At 36.5% G+C, this 22,102-nt stretch overlaps 2 protein-coding genes and 1 long non-coding RNA gene across 3 annotated transcripts; 2 read left to right on the top strand and 1 right to left on the bottom strand.

Moving 5' to 3' along the window:
• Positions 1 to 255: 255 nt before the first annotated feature.
• Positions 256 to 11,888, bottom strand: apip (APAF1 interacting protein). Its single transcript, XM_053493423.1, has 7 exons — positions 11,735 to 11,888; positions 9,101 to 9,201; positions 8,950 to 8,998; positions 8,332 to 8,449; positions 8,115 to 8,250; positions 1,957 to 2,124; positions 256 to 547 (listed from the first exon to the last, which is right to left on the bottom strand). Exons 1-7 carry the CDS (start codon positions 11,780 to 11,782, stop codon positions 448 to 450), a joined length of 720 nt encoding a protein of 239 aa, XP_053349398.1. The 5' UTR covers positions 11,783 to 11,888; the 3' UTR covers positions 256 to 447.
• Positions 11,889 to 16,329: 4,441 nt separating this feature from the next.
• LOC128519635 (uncharacterized) lies at positions 16,330 to 20,006 on the top strand. Its single transcript, XM_053493429.1, has 2 exons — positions 16,330 to 16,441; positions 19,384 to 20,006. Exons 1-2 carry the CDS (start codon positions 16,384 to 16,386, stop codon positions 20,004 to 20,006), a joined length of 681 nt encoding a protein of 226 aa, XP_053349404.1. The 5' UTR covers positions 16,330 to 16,383.
• Positions 20,007 to 20,131: 125 nt separating this feature from the next.
• LOC128519432 (uncharacterized) lies at positions 20,132 to 21,210 on the top strand. Its single transcript, XR_008357850.1, has 3 exons — positions 20,132 to 20,200; positions 20,312 to 20,390; positions 20,738 to 21,210. It is a non-coding gene; the product is annotated as an uncharacterized LOC128519432 (long non-coding RNA).
• Positions 21,211 to 22,102: the final 892 nt, after the last annotated feature.

Here is a 22,102-nt window from a genome sequence, read left to right as displayed (position 1 = left end):
TTCAAGAAACCAGGCACTGATAGAATAAAATGCTTTAATTGGATAAAGCGTTTGGTGTGAAGCAGAAAAAGCTTCACGCTCCTGTCTTTCCTAGAAATTTTATTCATTGTAATTTTTTTAGATCACACAACCGGAATGTACTAATTTCATTTATTGAGATGGTGAATTCATATGTTAAGAGCACGAGAACAGAACAAGCAATTATTTTAGCCCTTTAAAAAAAACTTTAAAAGAATAATTTAGCTTTATTCGGTGTATAAATCAGATAGTGATTTATTATCCTTAATTACAAAATATTCATAATTCCACGTGTAAGAAGTAGCACGTATCATGATATCTGATTGGTGAAGTCTGAACCAAAGTGATGAACGGGTATTCAATTTGTGCCTCATTGTCTGCTCCACTGACAAAACGCGAGCGTCATCCAGACGTCAGCAATGAGTCAGATTAAATAATGCCTTCAGCTTCGGTGGGAAGTGCGGACGGATCTAAACCGCATTGCTTCATCTTCACAGCGATGTCAAACAGGTAGTCATAACATTCACACCTGGGGAAGAAAAAACAAAAAGAAAAGATGATTATACAGGTTGAGCAAGACAGTGTGGGGGGAAAAAAATCCCTACACTATTATCTCTGTCAAACTGTCACATAAATCAATAGTATACACTACTGAACAAATAGGCCCACTCACCAAAGTTCTTTATTTTACAAATATTATGGAAAATGAAATTATTGTGTAAAACGGTAATTGCGCCTCTTGCTCAATAACTAATTACATTCATGCTGGCAGCAGTGATTACATCCAAATATGCCCCATTTGGTGGCTGGATGAGCTATGTGCTTCTCATTCTCAGACAGTCTGATGCAGATCTAATGATGGGAATGTTTACTCGCTGGAATTCGATGTTATGAAATGTTATGAAAATGTATTTCAAATGTCAACTCTGGTAATCCTCAAACCATTGTTGAGAGAAAACGACAAGTTAAAAATGAACACAAATTTATTCATAAGGCTCAGTACGATCACAGTAAACGGATTTCTGTGTTTATTAAAACTCGTGGTTATTGTAATGAACTCCATGAGTTCTTTTTTTTGGAGAGGCTTCAATTCGCTAGGGAGCGTAAAGATATTTGATACTTTAGAGCAATCTGAAAAATGTCATGTGGTCTGATGAGCCCAGATTGGCTGTATTCCAGAGTGATGGACGCGGTGAGGTAAGGAGACGAGCACAGGAAGCGATGTACCCATCATGCATAGTGCCCAGTGTACAAGCCCCTTGAGGCGGTGTTACGATCTGCTTCAGTAGGTCAGGTCTAGGCTCAGCGACGTTATGTGGCAATAAAATGAAGTCACCATGAAAAAATTATAAAATGAAGAAACTTTGAATGGGACCCCAGGTCATTGCGAGGCATTACGCACATATGCACTCGCACATCGGGGCAATTGAGTAGCCAGTCAATTCTGAGTAGCAGATCTGAAGCAGGAAACTAAGTCGTGTTTCTTTTTTTTTTTTTTTTTTACCACACATAAGAGTTTTCTAGCTCAACTTTTGAACTCTTTCATTAGTCTCTAAGTTTTGGGAACTACTCTGTAATTATTTATCCAGGAATCTCAGTAGTTTTTCTGGATTTGTGCCTTTAGTAGCTGTGCGCTGCCAGGTTCAGTTACTATTGGCATGAGCTCATCCCAATCAAACTTGATAGATTAGTGGTGTATTCCAACGGTAGCGCCCTAATTATTCCTATAACTTGTCAGAACTGGATAAAGGAGTTATTATTTCACCCACCCCCGCTGCTTGTGTAATTACCTCGAAACCCAAATAAACGACAACAGCACAACACTTTAGCAACGTTTCCCTTCAGGCTCTCGGTGAACAAATTCAGTGTGAAAACTTGCACAAATGAGCAGCAGTGTTATATACGATAATGTAGTCAGTGTATGGTCTGGTATCTCACATGGTCTTGGCTTTCTCCCAGCTCTCTCCCCACACGTAGACTCCGTGCCGTCTGACGAGCACAGCACAGGAGTCTGGGTACTCCTCCATAGCTCTGGCCATGCGCTCCTTCAGATCCTTTTCCTCTGGAGTGTTCTCAATGATCGGCACCACCAGCGTCTCATCGTATCTTAAAGCAGAAACAAGCAAAGACTGAAAGCTACCAGTAGCTGTGGTTGTTCTGAGTCTGAGAGAGTATACAGATGTTTTCAGTGCACTCTGGTGGGAGGTTTTTAAACTTGTTTAGCTATTAGCTACTGTAATTAATTACTCGACAACGCAGATGAGCACAATCGGATATTTCACCAAGGTGAATCCTCTTGAATGAACTACTGGAAAAGCTGCTGATTACATTCTTTATTCTATACGCAGACCTTGAGTGACAAAATCACTGCAACTCTTGGATGGAAAATGGATGGAAGGTTAAAATGGAGTAATTACTTTATTCACAAGTTTAACTGAAAGGGTAACTTTTTTCAGCAGTTTAAAAGCATATGTATAAGCGTACACTGCTCATGGTCAACATTTCAGAAGGTAAAACACTGAAGTTACTGGAATTTGGTTAGGAACTTTCCAACAAATTATTACAACGAGAAATCTGGTCAGAAAAAAGTTGTTAAACGATGACCAGAGCTTACTTTAACGCTTGGTGAAGTGGCATTTTAAACAAAATCGCCATGAGAAACCACAGCTATGTTTAATAGTAAATGCAAGAGTAATGTCAAACAAAGTGAAATGAACCCTCAGGATTAGAACTGCTTGGCACGAAAAAGCATTCACCCCCCTCCCTGAATTGTCAGTTATCGCAAAAGCTTGATTGCCGTTGTTGCCGCCAAATGGTGGCAGAACCAGTTATTAGGTTTAGGGGCAATAACATTTTCCACACAAGGCCAGGCGGGTTTGCACAGCGTTTTTTCTCGTAGATAATGAAATCATCATTTATGATAATTTTATCTGAAAACTGAATCATTTAATTGTAAAAAAATATGCAAAAAAAGACATATAATATATTTTCACAGCACGGTGTGGTCATAAAAAACAAGAAAAACAAACAAAACACTTGTTAGTGAAGCTACTAAAAAATGCCTTAAGTTCTCCAGAGAGCATAAAGATTGGAAATGGAATTAAAATAAAAAAGTCATGCGTCTGATGAGTTTGGATCGACCCTATTCCAGAACGATGGGGGCATTAGGGTAAGAAGAAAAGCACAAGAATTTATACACAAATCATGCATAGTGGCCACTGTCCAACCCTCTTGAGAAAATGTTACGATCTGGGGTTGCTTCAGCTGGTCTGGTTTCGGCTCATCAACATTATGTGGCAATAAAATGAACAAACCATGATTGAAGAGCCAGACTACCTCCTGACATGTTTTAGGAAACTGGACAACCAAAATCATAATCACACAGGCACTGGGAGAAGGTGAGAAGATCCATGCACATGATAGATATCTCAAGTTTGGGGCAACAACACTGGAGCAACATTACATGCATTCTTTACAGACATACAGTTCGTACAAAGAAAACGCATACCAAGAAACTTTATTAAAATTGCAAATCGAGGGCCTGAGTGATTTCCACAGTTTTGAAAGATGAAACAAGAGCGCTGCCTCAGCAATTCTTTTCTTCTTTACCCATGTGGCATTTACCAGTCTTACAGAAGATGATCAAAAAAAAACAACGTGGTGCAAAGAGATCAATCCATGGACGGTAAATTTGCACATTTAAGGCCAGAACTTCAAGATGTGCCACCGACAGACCTTTTGTTAGAAGAGTCTGTGAGAGTCACCACTTACCCGATGGACACGCACTCGTCTGAAGGCAGACTCTAATGGCTTAGAATGCGGATTTACTGGAGTTTTTGTGCCATGTCTTATACTAAGCCATTTAGGAATAGTTTGACACTTGCCAGAGTAATTCGCTACAGTTATTAATGTGTCATTAGTAAACAGATAAGAGGAAGAAGAGACTTCATAATAGTTGCTCTTCATTTTAAAAATGACCGCAATTCAGGAATAAGGTCTCTGGTTGTTAAACCTAATACACATTGTAAAATCTTCCACTGGTAAAACTGATATACAGTATAATGTCTTTATCTGCCTTCTAATCTTACAAGCATTAAAAATATCCCTGAACTGCACTTTTTTTTTTTTACTGTACCACTTTAAAGCTCTGACTCACACTGTGACTCAAACGTATACAGATTCAGATAATAAAAGTGATCAGACACAAAGCTTTAAATGGCCATGGCTCAGATTAAAAAAAGTATTATAAGGCTGAGTGTACAAGTAGATCTCTGAGGCTGGTAACTATAAGTGAACTTCTCCTCTGCAGCAGAGGTAAGTTTTGGTCTTACTTTCCTCGGATGGTCTTCATGACAGCCAGTTTCATCACTCTAAATAGGTTTTGCAAATGCACTTGACAATAACTATCAAGCAAGAACTAGTCCAGAACAGATGATCTTCATGTATTAAAATAACAAATGACTGTTTTTGGTTCTTAATGACCTAAATGCCATGCGTGTCATTTCATAGTTTAAAAAAAATATATTCAGTATTGTTCTAGAATGTAGAACATAATTCCAAACTTGTGTTCAAACTTTATATATACTGTATATAAATAAACAAAAATGGCAAAAAAAAAAAAAAAAGTGGCAATAAGTGTTTCATATTGCTGTGGAAGAATTTTGGCCCACTCTACTTTTTAGAATTGTTTTAATTCAGCCACACTAGTGGGGTTCAACCTGTTTAAGATTATGCCACAGCATCTAAACTGGATTTAAGGTTGAAGTCTAGACTTTGACAAATTATTCTAAATTAAGTTTGTTTGTCCAAGCCATTCATAGGTGGACTTGCTAGTGTGTTCCGGATTATTGTCCTGCTGCATAACCTAAGTACTCTTGAGTTTGTGATTAAATGATAGCCAAACATTCTCCTTCAGGATTTTCCTGTTAAAGCACAGACCCCATTGCTCCATCAATTATGGCAAGTCATCTGGGTTCTGAACCTGCAGAGCAGCCCCAGACCATCACACCACTACCATGTTTGACTGTTGTCATGACGTCCTTTTTTTTACCTTCTGCGTTAGTTTTATGGCAGATATAATAAGAAGTACACTTTCAAAAAGGTAACCTTTCGTCTCATCGGTTAACAGAATATTTGACCAAAAGGGATGGGGTTCATCGATATGTTTTTTGGCGAATGTGAAATAAGCCTCAGTGTTCTCTTTGGTAAGCAGTGGCCTTTGCTTTGGAACTCTCTCATGGATGCCATTTTTGCCCAGTCTCCTTCTTATTGTTAAATCATAAACACTGACCTTAACTGAGGCAAGTGAGAGCTGCAGTCTTTAGATGTTTTTCTGGGTTCTTTTATGAACTCCTGGATGAGTCGGTCTTGTGCTTTTGGAGTAATTTTGTTAGGATGCCACTTCTGGTAAGGTTCACCACTGTTTCAAGTTTTCTCCATTTGTGGATGGATAATGGGTCTCATTATGGTTTGCTGGAGCCCCAAAACCTTAGAAATGGGTTTATAACCCTTTCCAGGCTGATAAATGTCAATTACTTTGTTTCTCATCTCTTCTTGATTTTTTTTAGATTGCAGCATGTTATGTTGTTTTATAACATCTTTCAGTGTGCTTCACTTTGTCAAACAGGTTATATTTAAGTTATTTTTTTGATTCAACAGGTCTGACAGTAATTAGCTCTGGGTGTGGCAAGTGAAATGGAACTTAACTTTCCAAAAATGTGAAAAAATTTGGCTTTTTCCCTTAATAAAAAAAATAATAATAATTTTAAAACTCTATATTGAATTTACTCAGGTTATCTTTATCTGATATTAAAATTAGTTTGATGATCCAAATCATTTATATATAACAAATATGCAAAAAAAGGGACAGGGCAGATTTTTGCTGCTATTTATTCAATTTGCATATACAGTGGATATATAAATATGAATGCCCTCCCTTTTATCGACTAAAGAAATTTTCGACGTTTTCGGCATACAAACAAACAAACTGAACTAAACGGTGTCAAAGTTGCAAATACGCTTGGGAGCCTTTAAAAACTTGTTTGCCTTAGTGTGACCAGTCAGCCAAGCGAAGCGATTTTACGCAAAATAAATTGTTGTGTGTTTTTTGCACTTTGTGTAAGATTTACTGAATGCATAGTTTTCAAGAAACAATGTCCAAGAAAGTTAGCAAAGACGTTAATAAAAAGAAAAAGGAGCCACTTTCAGTGGAAATTAATACAGACATCACTAAAAAAGCTGATACTGCCAAGAGGAATCATAAATTAAGTTGAAGTGAAGTTTAATATCTATTCATTTCATATTATACTTCATTTACATATCTAAATGTTTTGATTGTTTTTAATGTATAAAGCATTGGAAATTGGTAATATCTGAAATTTTTTCAGGGTTGGAAGGGAATATCTGAATTCTTATCTGACAATTCATTATTTTGCCATAAGAACTCGCCTATGAAATGATTTTAATTTATATGCCAAAAATGTACTGTATATGCATCCTATAATATACACACATCTAGACAGCTATTAAATCTAAATGTAACACCTGCTTATCTAGTCATGAGGAAACGAGCCGCACCTGGCCATGCAACTAACGATTTGTTTCATTACTTTTAAGCCCAACCACAATGGGTGTGTGTCTATGTATATGAAATAGCTGTAATTCTTTTTTTTTTTTTTTTTTTTTTTTTTAAAAAAGGCACACATTATTTTTGGCACACTTAAATTAAAGATGAAAGGTCTGATGTTGCTCATATCTTGAGTGTTTCATTTTAAATACAAAGTGTACAGAAAAAAAAACGTATTGTTGTTAACTGGACTGTATATACTGTAGTACACAAACAGTTAAATTGAAGTGTTTCAGTCAGGCCCCTTATCCCCAGTGAAGGACAATTTTAATGCTTTTCAGTATACCAAGACATCTTGGACAATGCTACGCTTCCAAGTGTGTGGCAACAGTTTGTGGAAGACCCTATTCTATTCCAACATGACTGTACCTCAGTGCACAAAGCAGGGACTATAAAGACATGGTGTGATGAGTTCAGTGTAGAAGAACTCGACTGGCCCCACCCAACACAGAGCCCTGACCTCAACCCCATTGAGTACCTTTGGGATGAACTGGAACAGAGATTGAGAGCCAGGCCTTCTCGTCCAACATTAGTGTCTGACCTCATAAATGCTCTACAGAATAAATGGGCACGAATTCTTACATAAACACTCCAAAATCTTGTGGACAGCCTGTATATGTCATTGCAGGTTTGGCCAAATACCTTTGTCCATATAGTGAAAAAAAGGTCGTAGAAATATTTAAAAGGTTAAAAGATACAAATAAGCTTATCATCTTTAATATAATCAGTTCACTTATACCACTTCAGCGCTTTTATTTTAGTGGTAAATATATTACATAATCCCAGTTAAATATTCCGTTCAGCTTTTTTAATCAAAATCTATTGTTATATAAGTCGCTTATTAGGAGCTTATTGGTAGACTATTAAATCCGCACATAACTGTTCATAACATCCCTTTAACTTAATATTTAGATTTCACTTGTGGTGCAGGTTAAACTTCAGGCAGATATCTAAGTACTGCAAAAGTTCCACTCAATTCCGTCCAGCCAGTTTTGTGTGATGCTGTGACATAATCTGTCTAGACAAACAGACAGAAATTTTTCTGTCTGTGAAACTGATATTGGAACAGCAAGTTCTTCAGACTTTCTTATATAATCAAACTGGTACTTCATTAGGCAGCAGTAGTAAAGGATGTTTCACTGTCTAAGGCCCTGTGATGTCCTTTTTATTTAACGGATATCAGTGTGTCAAATTTAGCGACGGAACAGTAATGGCCTTTTGAGTGTCAGGTCTTATAACAAGCTGTTTAGGAATGGTTTGAAACTTTGCTAGTTGTCAGCGTCCTTTACATAACAGCCCGTTTAAATGTGTCTTGTACCCATCTTTCACTGATCTCACATCCCTGCAAGTTTTGCCTTTGTGATCTTTTATTCTTTTACACACTCACTCCTCACTAGGTCTTTGGAACGTTCACAAATTTTAAATGAACATTATTACAAAACAGATAATAAGATAGATAGAGAATCCTAACCTGAAATTTGAGCCTGAGTTTCCTTTGCGAATCCCTTTGATCATTTCTTGGTGTGTGATGCGAAACTCCTTGCCAGGAAACAGCAAAGTGGTCATGACAGCAGCCTTCGAATGCGTATGAATAACCGCTTGGGCTCCTGCGTGGAACAAAGATCCCAAAGAAGCTTTAAAACAGTCCGAACTATTTAAAACCTGCGCGTGGATGTGTATTCTCTTACCCCTGATTGTATATGCGTTCATGAACAGCGGTGTGCACTGGCTTTTCTTTAGTTTCTTGCATGGTGGAGGAGTGCTGATGTCTCGTTCCTCAATGTCACACACAAACATGTCCTCTGACTGCAGACAAACAACAAAGCTGTTGCATGATCCTGATAATATTTTTCTTAGGACAGTATGGCAGTATTTGTTCAGTTTGACTTGTTGCAGATGTTATACAACATTAAACATAACTATAAGTTGACTTGATGCAAGTATGATGCATCACACTTTTAACAGTGAAAGAAAGGTAAGCTTTGGCAAATTGCCTTGTTAAAAAGAAATAAAGTTAGTGCTGTTATTGGATCTTCATAGATAATCAGCCTCTCTTTGAGAACTATTCTATAACGTCTCCTTTCACACAGCGTTGCGCAATAATGAGGCTGAAACCTCGGAGGAGTTCAAACCTCAGGAACGTTAACGTTGCGGATCCTAAGATAAAAATCTTATAGACTATTATCATACAAAAAGAAATGTATCAGTAAGACACCACATAACAGATTAAATGTCAGATTGAGCACCTACAGTTTATTTTTATTATTATAAAAAAGCCTGACTAAGAACATTACAAAATGACTTACCTGTAATCTTTCCTTCTGAACTCCAGATGGTGCGATATAAATATGATCCCTGTTACAAAGACACAATTCCACAACTACGTTTATGTCAAAAGTGCTTAAACACATGATTATATGCCAAAATAGCCCTTCAGAAATGGATGATCAGACCAACCCATGTCTAAGGCTTATTCCACCTCCTGTTCCTGTCACCCATCCAAGCTGATAGAAGAGTCTGCACAGCTCAGGGATGAGGACACGTGGATGTTCCTTATCCTGTACATAAAAACAAATGACATTTCGGTGATCGCAGCAAAAATAGCTCCTTACACTGATCAGCCAAAACATTAAAACCATCCATCTAATATTGTGTTCCCGATTCACCACCCAAACACCTCCGACTCGTCAAGGCATGGACTCCACCAAACCTCCAAAGGTGTGCTGTCTTATTTAACACCAAGACATAGATTCTTTAAGGCCATTGATCAGACTTGTTTGTTCATCACATCAAACAAATGTATAATCACATGTATACTAGGGATGGGAATCACCAAGCACCTCACCATATGATCACGATACCTAGATGTCGATTTGATTTAAATTTGAATTAAATCGATTTTATAAGCATCATGATTTTATAAATACCACGATTCGATATTACATTTTTCCTTAATTTTGTTACAATTTTAAACCTTTAACAAAAGTTTACTGATTAATTACATGTAGCCCATTTCTCATAACACTAGTTTAACATTTAACTGATTAGCAGGTATCTCAATCCTCCACCATAATTATCATATCTAAACATACTTAGCAACTTAGTCACTCTACCGCACAAAATGAATATGTGTGAATAGTTAAGAGTGTACTACCTGTAGGATTATAAAGAAACGTTTTACCATCTCAAACACCTCCAAAGTCTCAAAACTCAACTCGACAGGCTTATAACGCACACGATTTTTGACTAATTTGCACTCGCTGTGTTTTGAGACTTGTGTGTGTGTGTAATGAGTGGATTTTTTACTAATTTGCTTATAGAGTTTAGAGAAAAAGGCAGATCAAAGGATTTAACACGTGATTTTTAATATCGTAACGACATAAAAATGCATTTCTGTTGCACCTCTGCTTTCAGTACAGAATCGTTTATATCCGATGCTGATCACCAATCATGGCCAATTAAATTGATTTTGAAGTCGAGCGAGTCGTGAATCGCCTCACGAAAGAACTGCGATTCATAACTGAATAGATTTTTTCCCGATCTTTAATGTACATCCACATCTTATCTTATTACCGTCCACGTAAATATCTATAGTAGAATCTCCAATAGAAATGAAAAAATACTGTTGATTTAAAAGTGGCTAATGAGCCGCGGGCATACCTCAGTGTTTCTGAGTGGCACTGGGATTGCAGTAACATATCCTAGGAGACTTAAGGCCTGAGGCGGGGTGCACCGCAGGGCAGTACACATACCGCAGTACACACACACACACACACACACACACACACACACTACAGGACAATTTGGGAACACCAATTAGCCTAACCTGCATGTCTTTGGACTGTGTAAGGAAACCAGAGTACCCAAAGGAAACCAACCAAGCACGGGGAAAACATGCAAACATCTTGCACACCCTGGACCCTGGAGGTGCTACTGTAAACTTTTGACCTGTAAAGTCCTGACCACTGCAGATCCTGACCACTCACAATTTGGTCCTTGTCAAAGGCACTCAAATCCTCATGCTTGCCATTTTATTTCTGCTTCCAACACACCAACTTCAGGAATAAAGGTTCACTTGCTGTCTAATACTGTATATCCTACCCACTTTCAGCCACCACTGTAATGAGATATTAAAAATGCAGCTACTGTGAGAAGGGCCAAATTGTGATGGCTAGAGGACTGGATCAGAGCTCTTGTGGGATGTTCCCAGGCTGCAATGGTCAAAAGTGATCCAAGGAAGAAAGGTCGGTGAACTGGCGACAGGTTGATGGGCGACCAAGATTCACTGATGCACATGGGGAGTAATTATTGTTTTGTTGGCAAAGAGAGGGACCTCCTCGATATTAGGTTCTTTGAATCTCGTTTATCTAAATGAATTAATCTATTTTTGAGTCGTTCATTTCGTTCTTTTGATCAGAAATAAAATAAAATGTTACATTTTCAATTAAAAAAGACCCCCAATAGGTCTAATTTGGCTATAGTTCCAGTTATTAAAAAAAATATTACATTGCAGCTAAGGACATATTATAATAAACAGAATGAGTAGATCACCTCTCATATCTTTTAGTCTGAATCGTTCGTTCTTTTGAATCTATTGCACTGCATAGCGTCTATGGGAGTCACGTGACAAAGAAACAAACGACTCGGAGTAGAAGAGTCATTAAGAAAGAATCGCTCAATTCTGTTTCCTGTACATAACCTGTACATTAAAGGTTTTGCGGTCATTTGCGCATGCGCGCCCAGTAGAAAACGAACAAATCACTCTCCGAGACTACTCGTTCTTCTGAGTCACGTTAAAGATTCATTCAAAAAGAACGAATCATTAAAAAACCACCCACCACTATCTGGCTGATCACACACACACACACACACACACACACTCAGTACTGTACTCTGCACTAAACCGGCAGACTCATGTTTAAGATTTAGCTATGATTAGTCAATACAACAGTTTAATACTACCACTACTACTACTAATATTATTATTATTATTATTATACCAGCAGTAAACGCAAGTGAATAATCTCAATATAACGTACACGTAGTACAGCTGATGTTGTCAGGAAAAATCTGAGTGTTTACTCCACTTACCAAAAGTGCAGTAGCGTCGTTACAATCCCCGTTGTTTGTAAGAGACATTGTTTATATTACAAAGCAGCAGTTTACATTCACAGAGGAATAAATAACACAGTCACGTGTTCTGCATGGAAAGAACTTTCAGAAGCGCTGTCCTGCGTCCTCTTTTTCTTCTTCTTCGAAGTCAGACGTTAACGTGATTTACCGCCACCTACCGGACTGGAGGGCGGAAACGCGCGTCAAAATATTGTTTGGCTTTTCACAGAGAGAGCGTTGATACAGACAGCACAGAGGTATTAATGTTAATAAAAACAGAGACATTCAGAAATTTACAACAAACCGGGGAAATACAGACTCAAAAAGAATAAATAAACAAATACAAACAAATGTGGACATACAATATATCTGGAGAACAATTGAAGTACAATGTTGTCCAAAAATATTGGGACAAAAGTGAAGTTTAATGTTTTGATTTTATTCTTATTTATTTATGATAATGAAAATAATGGAATGAAATTGCTATACAGGCAGCATGGTGGCGTAATGGTTAGCATTGTCGCCTTGCAGTTCAATTCCCGCCTCGATGTCTGCTTGTATGGAATTTCCTCCCACAGTCCAAAGACATGCGGCTTATTGGCATTAATTAGGCCAAATTGGCCATAGTGTTTAAGTGAGTGTGTGCCCTGGGAAAGAGTGGCAACCCATCCAGGTGTCCTGGAATAGGTTTAATACTTTTGGTCTTTGCTGTAGGTATTATAATGGTTTTAAATGGTTTTATAAAAAAGAAAACGTAGTGCTTTAAAATAAATGTTCATTTCAGATTTTATCTGTTGTATATTGGGAGTCTTTTTTAACCATTTGCATTGAAAAATAAAATGTGAAGATAAATAAGTAAACATATTAAATAATAAAAATCAATATTGCAATTGAATTTAAAATCCACAAAGAGAATATTTCTTGACATCTATTCAAAACAATTTAACAGATATGCAATCATAAATAAGTAACATTGTTCAACCATTCAACCATTACTACAGAAGCCGCAATAAATCAATAGAGGGGCCAGGGGTAGCTCAGTGGTTAAGGCATTGGACTATGGCTCGGAAGATCCCAGGTTTAAACCCCACAACCACCAAGTTTCCACTGCTGGGCCCTTGAGCAAGGCCCTTTACCCTCAACTGCTCAAATGTGTAATGAGATTTTAAAAAATGTAAGTCGCTCTGGATAAGAGCGTCTGCCTAAATGTAAATATCTTTTCAAAATGTTTTATTAGATTAGAACAAGTCCATTAAATTCTTAAAGTTAGAGTTTGAACTGAATTTGCAACAAGGTCATATACGTTCCTTGACTATATACCTTATATAAATATTGTTATATTTTGTCCATGGTATTAATTCTGTTAATTATAGTATCAAGTTAAAAAATGTTATATTCTTTTGGAAAAATTCGAACACATATAAAGACTTTTCTTTGCTTAAAGGTAACATTGGCACTCAAACCCTAACAATGTTTATTTAAAAATATTTGTAATGCACTTACAGTATATGGTTGTGATGTACCACTATTGGGCCCTTACATCTAAACTCTCAACTGCTTAGATGTACAGTAATGATATAAAATATCGCTCTGGATATGGGTGTCTGCTAAATGCCATAAATATAGTGCTGTATTTTTTTTATTGCTATAAAAAATTTGTCAGTGCAACAATAATGTCATGTGGAGACATTGTTTGTGCAGTTACACCACTCAACATGAGGGAAAAAATGATGGCAAACATAAGAGTTAACAGCCAGATTTTATTGCAAAAACAGAGCACTAATTATTTTTCAACACCATTCAATGTCATATGAACGATAAATCCAGTGTAGCAGTAGTGAGGATAGAATACATTAATATCACTTTAGTTAGTTCACTTAATTTCGTGTGAATATTCTGACATATTGTACTTGAAATGTCAGCTGCGTGTAAATGTATTGTTTATAGACCTGTATAAAAACAATATCCTACGTATAATCATGCTTCTCAGAAATATCAGACGTTTCTTATGCAGGATTGTGTAATGTGATGAAGTCATGGGAGAGGCAAACCTTGGGAGATTAATGTTACAGTGATTACAATAAAAGTTGAAAAAGGTGAAAAAGTTAAACAGACATTAGGGACAAAAACATTCCTGAATCTCTTTAGAAGGGATGGAACATGCTTAAATTCATTCGTCAGCTCAAACACAGCATCAAATTCTGTGGTGTTTCTATGATAGAGAGCCTCAAATGGTCCCTTAACACCAGTTCCACTGTAAAGCTTCCTATGAAGGTTGAGAAAAGGCCAAAGTCTATCTCCCACCTGCCCCACCCTTACAGCATTCTAAAAAGAGACAAGCTGGAGGCATGGCAAGGCAGCTGGTTCACTGCCTAGTTTAAGAATTTCCTTAGATCACATGAGCCTTTAATTCAATTCAATTCAATTTTATTTGTATAGCGCTTTTAACAATTGACAATGTCATAAAGCAGCTTTACAAAATCAAAAGAATTATTTAAGTTTGTAAATCCCCTTTAGAGGATAGTGAATGTGAAAACAACTAAGAAGATTGTCAGGATCTCTCTTCCCTCTATTACAGATATTTACACCACATATTACAGCACTGTGGATGACTCCATACACCCTCACACAAACTTTTCACCCTCCTCACTCTCACTCACTCATTGTGTATACCCATGTATACTTTATCCTGTATACAAGGTCGCAGTGAGGCCTGGAGCCTATCCCAGGAGACTTAGGGAACAAGGTATACTCTGGACGGAGTGCCAATCCATCACAGTGCACATCATTTACACACATTAGTCCAATCTGCATGTAATTGGACTGTGGGAAGGAACCGGATTACCTACCTAAACTGAAAATGTGGAGAACATGCAAACTCCATGCACAAAGACCTCAAGGCAGGAATCGAACCCAGAACCTGGAGGTCCAAGCTGACAGTGTTAACTTCTAAGCCACCATGATGCCCTTCACCCTTCTGGCGTTTGACAAAATGCACTAAAGCATTCATACTCAAGAGAAAGCCATTCCACTTCTTTTGCAATTTTTTCAAATTTCTTTTCTGAATTATAGCTATACCATTATGAACAAAATACCAAATGACCATGTACCTTTGCACTGATAACTAGTATTCTAAGTTCATATTGTATTTTACAATAGAACTGTGTACTGGTCAGTGCTGCACTGTTCTTTGTTGTGCCTGCTGTCCTCTCTCTCTATCTCTCTCTCATCATCTATAACGCTTTATCCAGTATTCAGGGTCACTGGTGCCTGGAACCTATCCCAGGAGACTTAGGGCATGTGGCAGGATACACCCTGGACAGGGTGCCAATCCATGCCTGCTGTCCTGTGTTTAGTAATTATTGTATGGTCCTGCATTGTTTGCACATGTTTACACACCTGCAAATGTAGTAGAAACGTCATCTCCCATCTATACCACAAGGACCTGTGTTTGGACTTGCTTTGCACCTGACTTTTGTAAAAATGTACCTTTATTGGGCAATTTAACATGATTATACAGTATGTTAACAGATTTTTAAAAAATCATTATGATGAGGATAATAAAGATAAAGAGGTCCTTATACGAGCAGCAGCAAAACAGAAATATAACCTTTACAAACATATTGTAGTCAGCAAAGAGAGCAAGTCCTAAACCTGCCTCGAGAATAAAGTACAGTACTTTAATATATTGTATAATGTTAGCATTGTTTGAATAAGAATATCATGACTTCATTGCATTTTAGTGATAAAACTTAATCTTCCTAACTAATCTCATTGTTTCTGGAGAACTAGATGTTCTGACTTGCTGGGTGAATTCACTTTATTCCAGCAAGCATTTTGCAATTCTAAAGAATCCAGATCGAAATCATATGATGCATTTTTTTTAAACTGTGTTTAACTACGCTCAGAGCATGAAAGCTATTCCCATGCTAGAGACAATGCCGTGCAACGCCCCAGGAAGTAAAGGTATATTGGCACAAACGTGGGAAGATAATGTTTCTTTACCTGAGTCATCCAAACATTTTCATCATCATCACACTGATTCAACATGCCTGAAGGATGTCTTCCTGACCGAAAAAAGGAACACCTGCCTCTGAAGTGTGTTGACTTAACTTGACTTTTATTAAATTTGTATTTCCTGCCCAATCGATCAAATGGCAAGACATGTGTCCACAGGTGTATTCATAATGTCACCAGGCGCAAGAAATAAAATACAAGGAGCAACTGTCGTATAAAAGAGCTACAATCGTTGTCTCCGAGAAATTTCATGGTAGCTTTCACAACATATACTTGATTACTGTAATTAAACATGTGTGTAGAAGATTTGATGTAAGTAGTGTAAGATGAGTCGTGACGTCCATAAAGATCCACATAAGCTGGTGTCTGTGTGCAGCACAGTCTCTTAGATGGGATAATGATAGTGATCAACCAGATGGGAAGAGAAGAAAGTGACCCAGTAGACAGGGTGTGTTCGTGCTTGCACCACCCATCTTGCCTCATAATGTGTCACCAAAATGATGACTCAAGTTTATAAAAGAGGTGAGGCACATTTCCGCTTCTCACACACTGAAAAGGATTGCTCTGGATCTGATTGCAGATTGAGTCATACACACCTAGGAGCATTAACAATGCATACACTTCTGCTTGTCCTGGTCACATCTAGACTGGTGTTATTTCAGACAATGGGTGAGTGAATGTTGAATTTATAACGATTTAATTTCGAATGCAATTATTTGGTAGATGATTACGCCCGAAAGACATTTTAAATCCAATCTCAGCACAGATAGGTTAATGGTGTTGACAAAGTGATGAAAAGTGTTAAAACAAAAACTTTTCATGACTTAATAAATCATAAGTCAGGTTAAAGGTCAACAGTGCAACGGGAGATATGTAAAATCTTAATGCCCAATAAAATGTTTATTTTATTCACCTACAAAGAATACAAGACAAAAAAGTAGGTCAAATAACAGAATAATAGAATAATAATGTTAGCCTTAGAACAAAGATACCTGAGTCCTCGTTAGTCACGAAGTTTACACAATAGCTTATATAAATGATTTGTGTACAGCCATTTTACTGAAACATAATATTTTAAAAAATGAACAATCTTTTTTAATATATATAAAATATGACATAAGTCCTGAATTACCTACAGAAGTCATTGTTGTTTCTGAATAAATGGAATTGCTGTTAAAAACTATTTGGCACAAAAGACTATCATTGATAAAACATGAATGTAAGGTGACTTATCTTGGTCTTTTGAGGATGTCGCACCATTGTCAGTAACCGGATAGATTTCTATGCAGGAATATCCAAGAGACTTATCAGTAGATATTAATTCCCAAAGCTCTACTGAAAAAAATAACAGTGAACACGTTGAGGAGTTGAAAATAAAAAATGAGACGGAACAAATTCTGTACTAGTGAGATATGTACTAATAATTAGTAATTTTTTGTTTTTTGTTTGTTTGTTTATTTTACAGTACATACATAAACATATACATAAATATATCCAGTGTGGGCTTGGACTGCATGCACTCTCCCTTACATTATCATGCAACTGGAAAATGTGAAATATTTTGTGGAACAAACTTGGATACAACTGAAGGTTTTCATGGGAACCATACTAACATGGATATGGTTCACATTTCATTTTATTCGTTTTATCACAGCGCCCGTAAATCGAGACTAGCAGGGATGGGTAGAGCGGCCAGAAACCTCACAGGATCAGATTAACATCTGAGAACATGCAGTGTCTCTGCTGCTACTGTAAATATTCTGAGATCAATACACTGTAAATACAAATATACAAATGGTGTCTTAAAAAGTGTCTGTGACGGCACAGACACAGCTATTGGCATGTTACAATGAAAATGCATGGAAGTTGCGGTGGTAAGGTTTTCTGTAAAGAGATTTTAATTGAATTTATGCAAGAAAAGATAGGTCAGCTTTAGCCAAAAATGGAGTGTTGAAGACAGGACAAATGTCAGCTGGTGTTTATTCAAACCCCAACTGTCCAGTTTGAGTGAGTTTGTGCCCACTGCAGCCTCAGATCCCTGTTCTTGGCTGACGGGAGTAGTCAAAGGCCTGATCTATTGTTTTTTGGCTCTTTTCACTCATCCGCCCCAAGATTCAGCGTTTTGTGCATTCTGACATACTCTTCTGCTAAAAACATTAATAGAAAGTGTGCTTATGAAAAATATCTGGCTTTTATCCTTAGATTTCTCTCTCATTATCGAGGCATTTCAATCCACAAAATTGATACTCACTGGATTTTTGTTTTTTGTTTTGTTCTGTGCCATACTTGTGAATTCTAGCCAGTATTTGTGCATGAAAATCCCAGAATATCACCAGATTTGAAAATATTAAAATCTCCCCTTCTGGTACAAAGCACCATGCCACAGTGAAAGTCATTAAAATTGCATTTCCCCCATTCTGGTATACAGTCATTACATATTTAATGAATGAATGAAAGAATGCACAGGTATTGAAGTGGCTGGTATATGTACAGTACTGTATATACACTAAGCAACCCCAACCTCCCAACGAGTTTCTTCTATAAATTCAGCCCGTTCAGTTTTTATTTCCTCCATAATATGATTAGTGTTGAATGATAAAGTTATATAACCCTTACAATGATGTGTAGCTTTGATAAGCACAGGAGAGCCAAATCAATAATAGAATGGCAGGTAGTAAAATGAGCAGAAAATCCATCAAAGAACAAACCAAAATAAAACAAGGAGTAAATCTAATTTGGAATTGCTAATGTACATAAAAATAGTAAAATGTTCCCCCTATTAAAATTAAACAATCAAACTTAATATATTAAGATATATAAGTGCTGTATAAGTGATCTGGATGTACAACCCACTTTTTCACTTTAGACATGATACTAAAATAAGAGTCCTGGGTATTGGATACCCTATATTCGTGTAGAACATTTTCAATGCCAAGCTATGCGTGAAAGCAGGAGAGATTAACAAAGGTTGTATCCAGTTGTATTCCACTGCTAAAGGCGATGTGGCAAAACACAACACCATTCATTACACTTTTCTATGATCCACCCACACATGTAAAATGTTTGAAATACATTGATTACACACCTCTAAAAGAACTACTCAGTTTTTTTTGTTAACACACCCTGAAACTCACAGTTACTGCATGTTTGAACAGGATCTCCTGGTTGGTCTAGAAACTCTCTAGAATAAGAGTAGGATCTATAAATGGTATAATAACAGATATCATCTAACTGATTAAAAAATTGATCCCATGCCAATTTATCTCAGAGATCAATCAGACAGAAGACAGAATAACTTGTCTGTTGCATAAATAAGATGGAAACTGTTCCTTTCTTCTTCATCAGTCAGAATGACATTTGACAATCACAAGTTTCTATTAGCTTAGAAAACAGAATAAATATTGTTACTGTATGGAATGAAAAACAGTTTGAAAAACTTAAGTTGTTAAGCTTGGAAAGAAACACGTATCAGCACCAATACAAGAGATAAACGTAGTAAACGTGAAATTTCTATGACATATGAAATCGCTATAAAGAGAAATTATTCAAACATAATAACTGTCAGTTTTCTTTCCACATGTAATATGAATAAATAATATTTTTTCACATAGGCCTGACTGCACATCTTGAACCAGATGCAGACTTCCTTGAAGATGCACGGGCTGAAGGTTTTATAGTCAGCACTGAAGAGCCTACCAAAACTGAAAAACCACAGGATAATAACAATGGCATTATCACCCATGACTCACTTAACCTAGAAGCAAGCCAGTCCCAGTTTCAGAAAGATAGTCTGCCAACAGGAACTATAGCCAAAACTCCAGAGGCTAGTGCCGAGCTCACCAGAGAAAATACTAAGGAACTTCCTAAGGATGAGAGTGCTGCTGTTTTGAAGAGAGTTGGCTCAAGAAAAAACACTGCATCAACCTCTGAGGAGAATGCTGAAGGTTCTGGTATCCTCATTGAGGAAGTTATTAAGCTGCATGCTTCAGTGATACATCCCACCATGGAAAATGCTGCTGCAGTGGACATTGAAAGTGAAAAGTCAGGCGTGAGTTCAAAGACTCTCAATGAGAAGCAATTTGATCTGGATGGATCTGGGATGGGGTCAAGCAATATTGACGAAAATGATGCTGAATTCGTAATGAGCAAAACCAATGTGGAAGCAAAACAACCCTTTGATTCAAGTAATACAGAGAACACAGGTATTCCATCATCTAATCACTATGATGTATAACAAAATATATAACAGGAAGATTACATGTACACTGTGAGAAAAAAAAAAATTAAGTTCAAAACAGAACATAATATTTAATCAAGTTAAATCTCAGATTTTTTTTTTCTGTGCAGTGCTGGTTTCGAACAAAACAAGTCGGAAACTGGTTCCTGGACATGATGCACAAGCTGAAGGGGTCAAAGAAGGCACACCTGGTGGGTTTATGTAATAACATTGTATGGACATTACCAATTTTTTTCTTTCTTTTTTTTTTTTTTGGTAAACCCTGTTTAACCTTTACATTTTTCTGTGCCTGTTCTGTCTAGGTTGGCTGCTCATCTTAGCATTATGCTTGACACTTGCAGCTGTTATCTGCGTGTTTGTTGGAATCGGCACCAAAGACATGTACTTGTTTTATATTATAAACATATAGTAAAGACCCATAAGGGATATGAAGCATAGTTAGGGTCCATTAATTTGAATTAATATTACTGCTTTTTATACAATAATATATATATATATATATATATATATATATATATATATATATATATATATATATATATATATATATATATATATATATACTGTATATATATATATATTCATTTTATTGTATGAATATAAATAATGAGCCTAATATTTGAGTAGTTCATAAAATAAGAAAACAAATAATAATAATAATAATAATAATAATAATAATAATAATAATAATAATAATAATAATCTTTTTATATTTTTTTCATGTCTAGGTGGTACGGGCCCAGTAGGCAATGCCTCAACGGCAACTCCACAGGGTCAAATAAACATTCAGAATATAATAAAGCAGCGACTCTTTCACTGTCCGAGAAGGAGCGGATGGCACTCATGAGCGCACAAAAGAAAGAGACGCAGGAAACAGACTGTTCCATCAGCCTTGAAGAACCTCCAGAAAAGGAATATTTGATGTAGTACTAGTTGAAATGAAAAGGAAGTGAAGCCCTGAGCTCTGATCATTATGCAAACATGAGCTAAAATCCAAAGAGTTAATTTAGTTTAAATTTTTTTGTTTGTTTGTTTGTTTGTTTGTTTGTTTGTTTGTATGTTTTTGGTTTCAATGTAATACTATATTGTAGTCAGCCTGATTTTTAGTGTTAATGTGCTTTATGGATAAATGCTTATCACGTTACAGTCAAACCACACTTTAATGAAATGCACTTCTGACAGTAAATCCTTTCCGTTTTCACTTGCAGCTTACAAATCGCATTCTTTTTTTTATTCTTTAATCATAAGCATAAATTTGCACCTTATTTCATTATCTTGGTTGAAATGTTAAAAGAAAATTGCTTGTTAACTGATTACAGTGAATAATTAGATAATTTGTAGGTAAAGTGTTATTAAGCTATTAGGAAATGTTGTACCACTAGTTCACTATTATTATTTGTAAATACACGTCTGTAAGTACTGTGTACTAAAATATTATGATTTCGGACATTCAAGCACAAAACGACGAAATGCTACTGTTTTTTTTCTTGTCATGCATCTGTTTGTGTAAGGAATTTGCAATATGCTTAGTAATACGATGTATGATGTACAAGGACCACATACTTTTACAATAAGATGAGAAAATTATTGATCTTATTGATGAGCTTATTATTCCTGGTCCTCATGTTTACATGCACAAGGCTCCTAATAACAATCTGTCCTATTATTTTAATACATTTCCTTCCTAAAATTTGGACTAAAATGTTTGTCCCCATTTCATCTTCATTCCTGTTGTTTTTATGGAGTGGAGAGGACATCGTCTTGATGAAGAGAACTGGACAATTTGTGGAGCGATGTATTTTTTTTGTTTATTTGAGCCCAAATTTAATGACATGAAAAATAAACGTTTGCATTATTTACAACCGAGCATCCAAAAAATACAAAAAATGTATCGCGTGTTAAATCTGAAGTAACACAGAGCACAAAACAAACCAAAAACATCAGACAATAAAGCACTGTACACACATTCATCAGAATATGAAAACAATTCCTGGTTGTTTTGTCAGGCCCTGCCTGAGCATGTACACCTGTACTTTTCCACAGTTGTACTCACTATGTTGCTGATATTAAACGCTACCACTGATTTGTAATTC

Source organism: Clarias gariepinus, chromosome 3 (genome assembly GCF_024256425.1).
Source record: "Clarias gariepinus isolate MV-2021 ecotype Netherlands chromosome 3, CGAR_prim_01v2, whole genome shotgun sequence".
Lineage (NCBI taxonomy): Eukaryota > Metazoa > Chordata > Actinopteri > Siluriformes > Clariidae > Clarias > Clarias gariepinus.
Note: the sequence above shows the minus strand (reverse complement) of the source record. Positions and strands in the feature narration are given on the sequence as shown.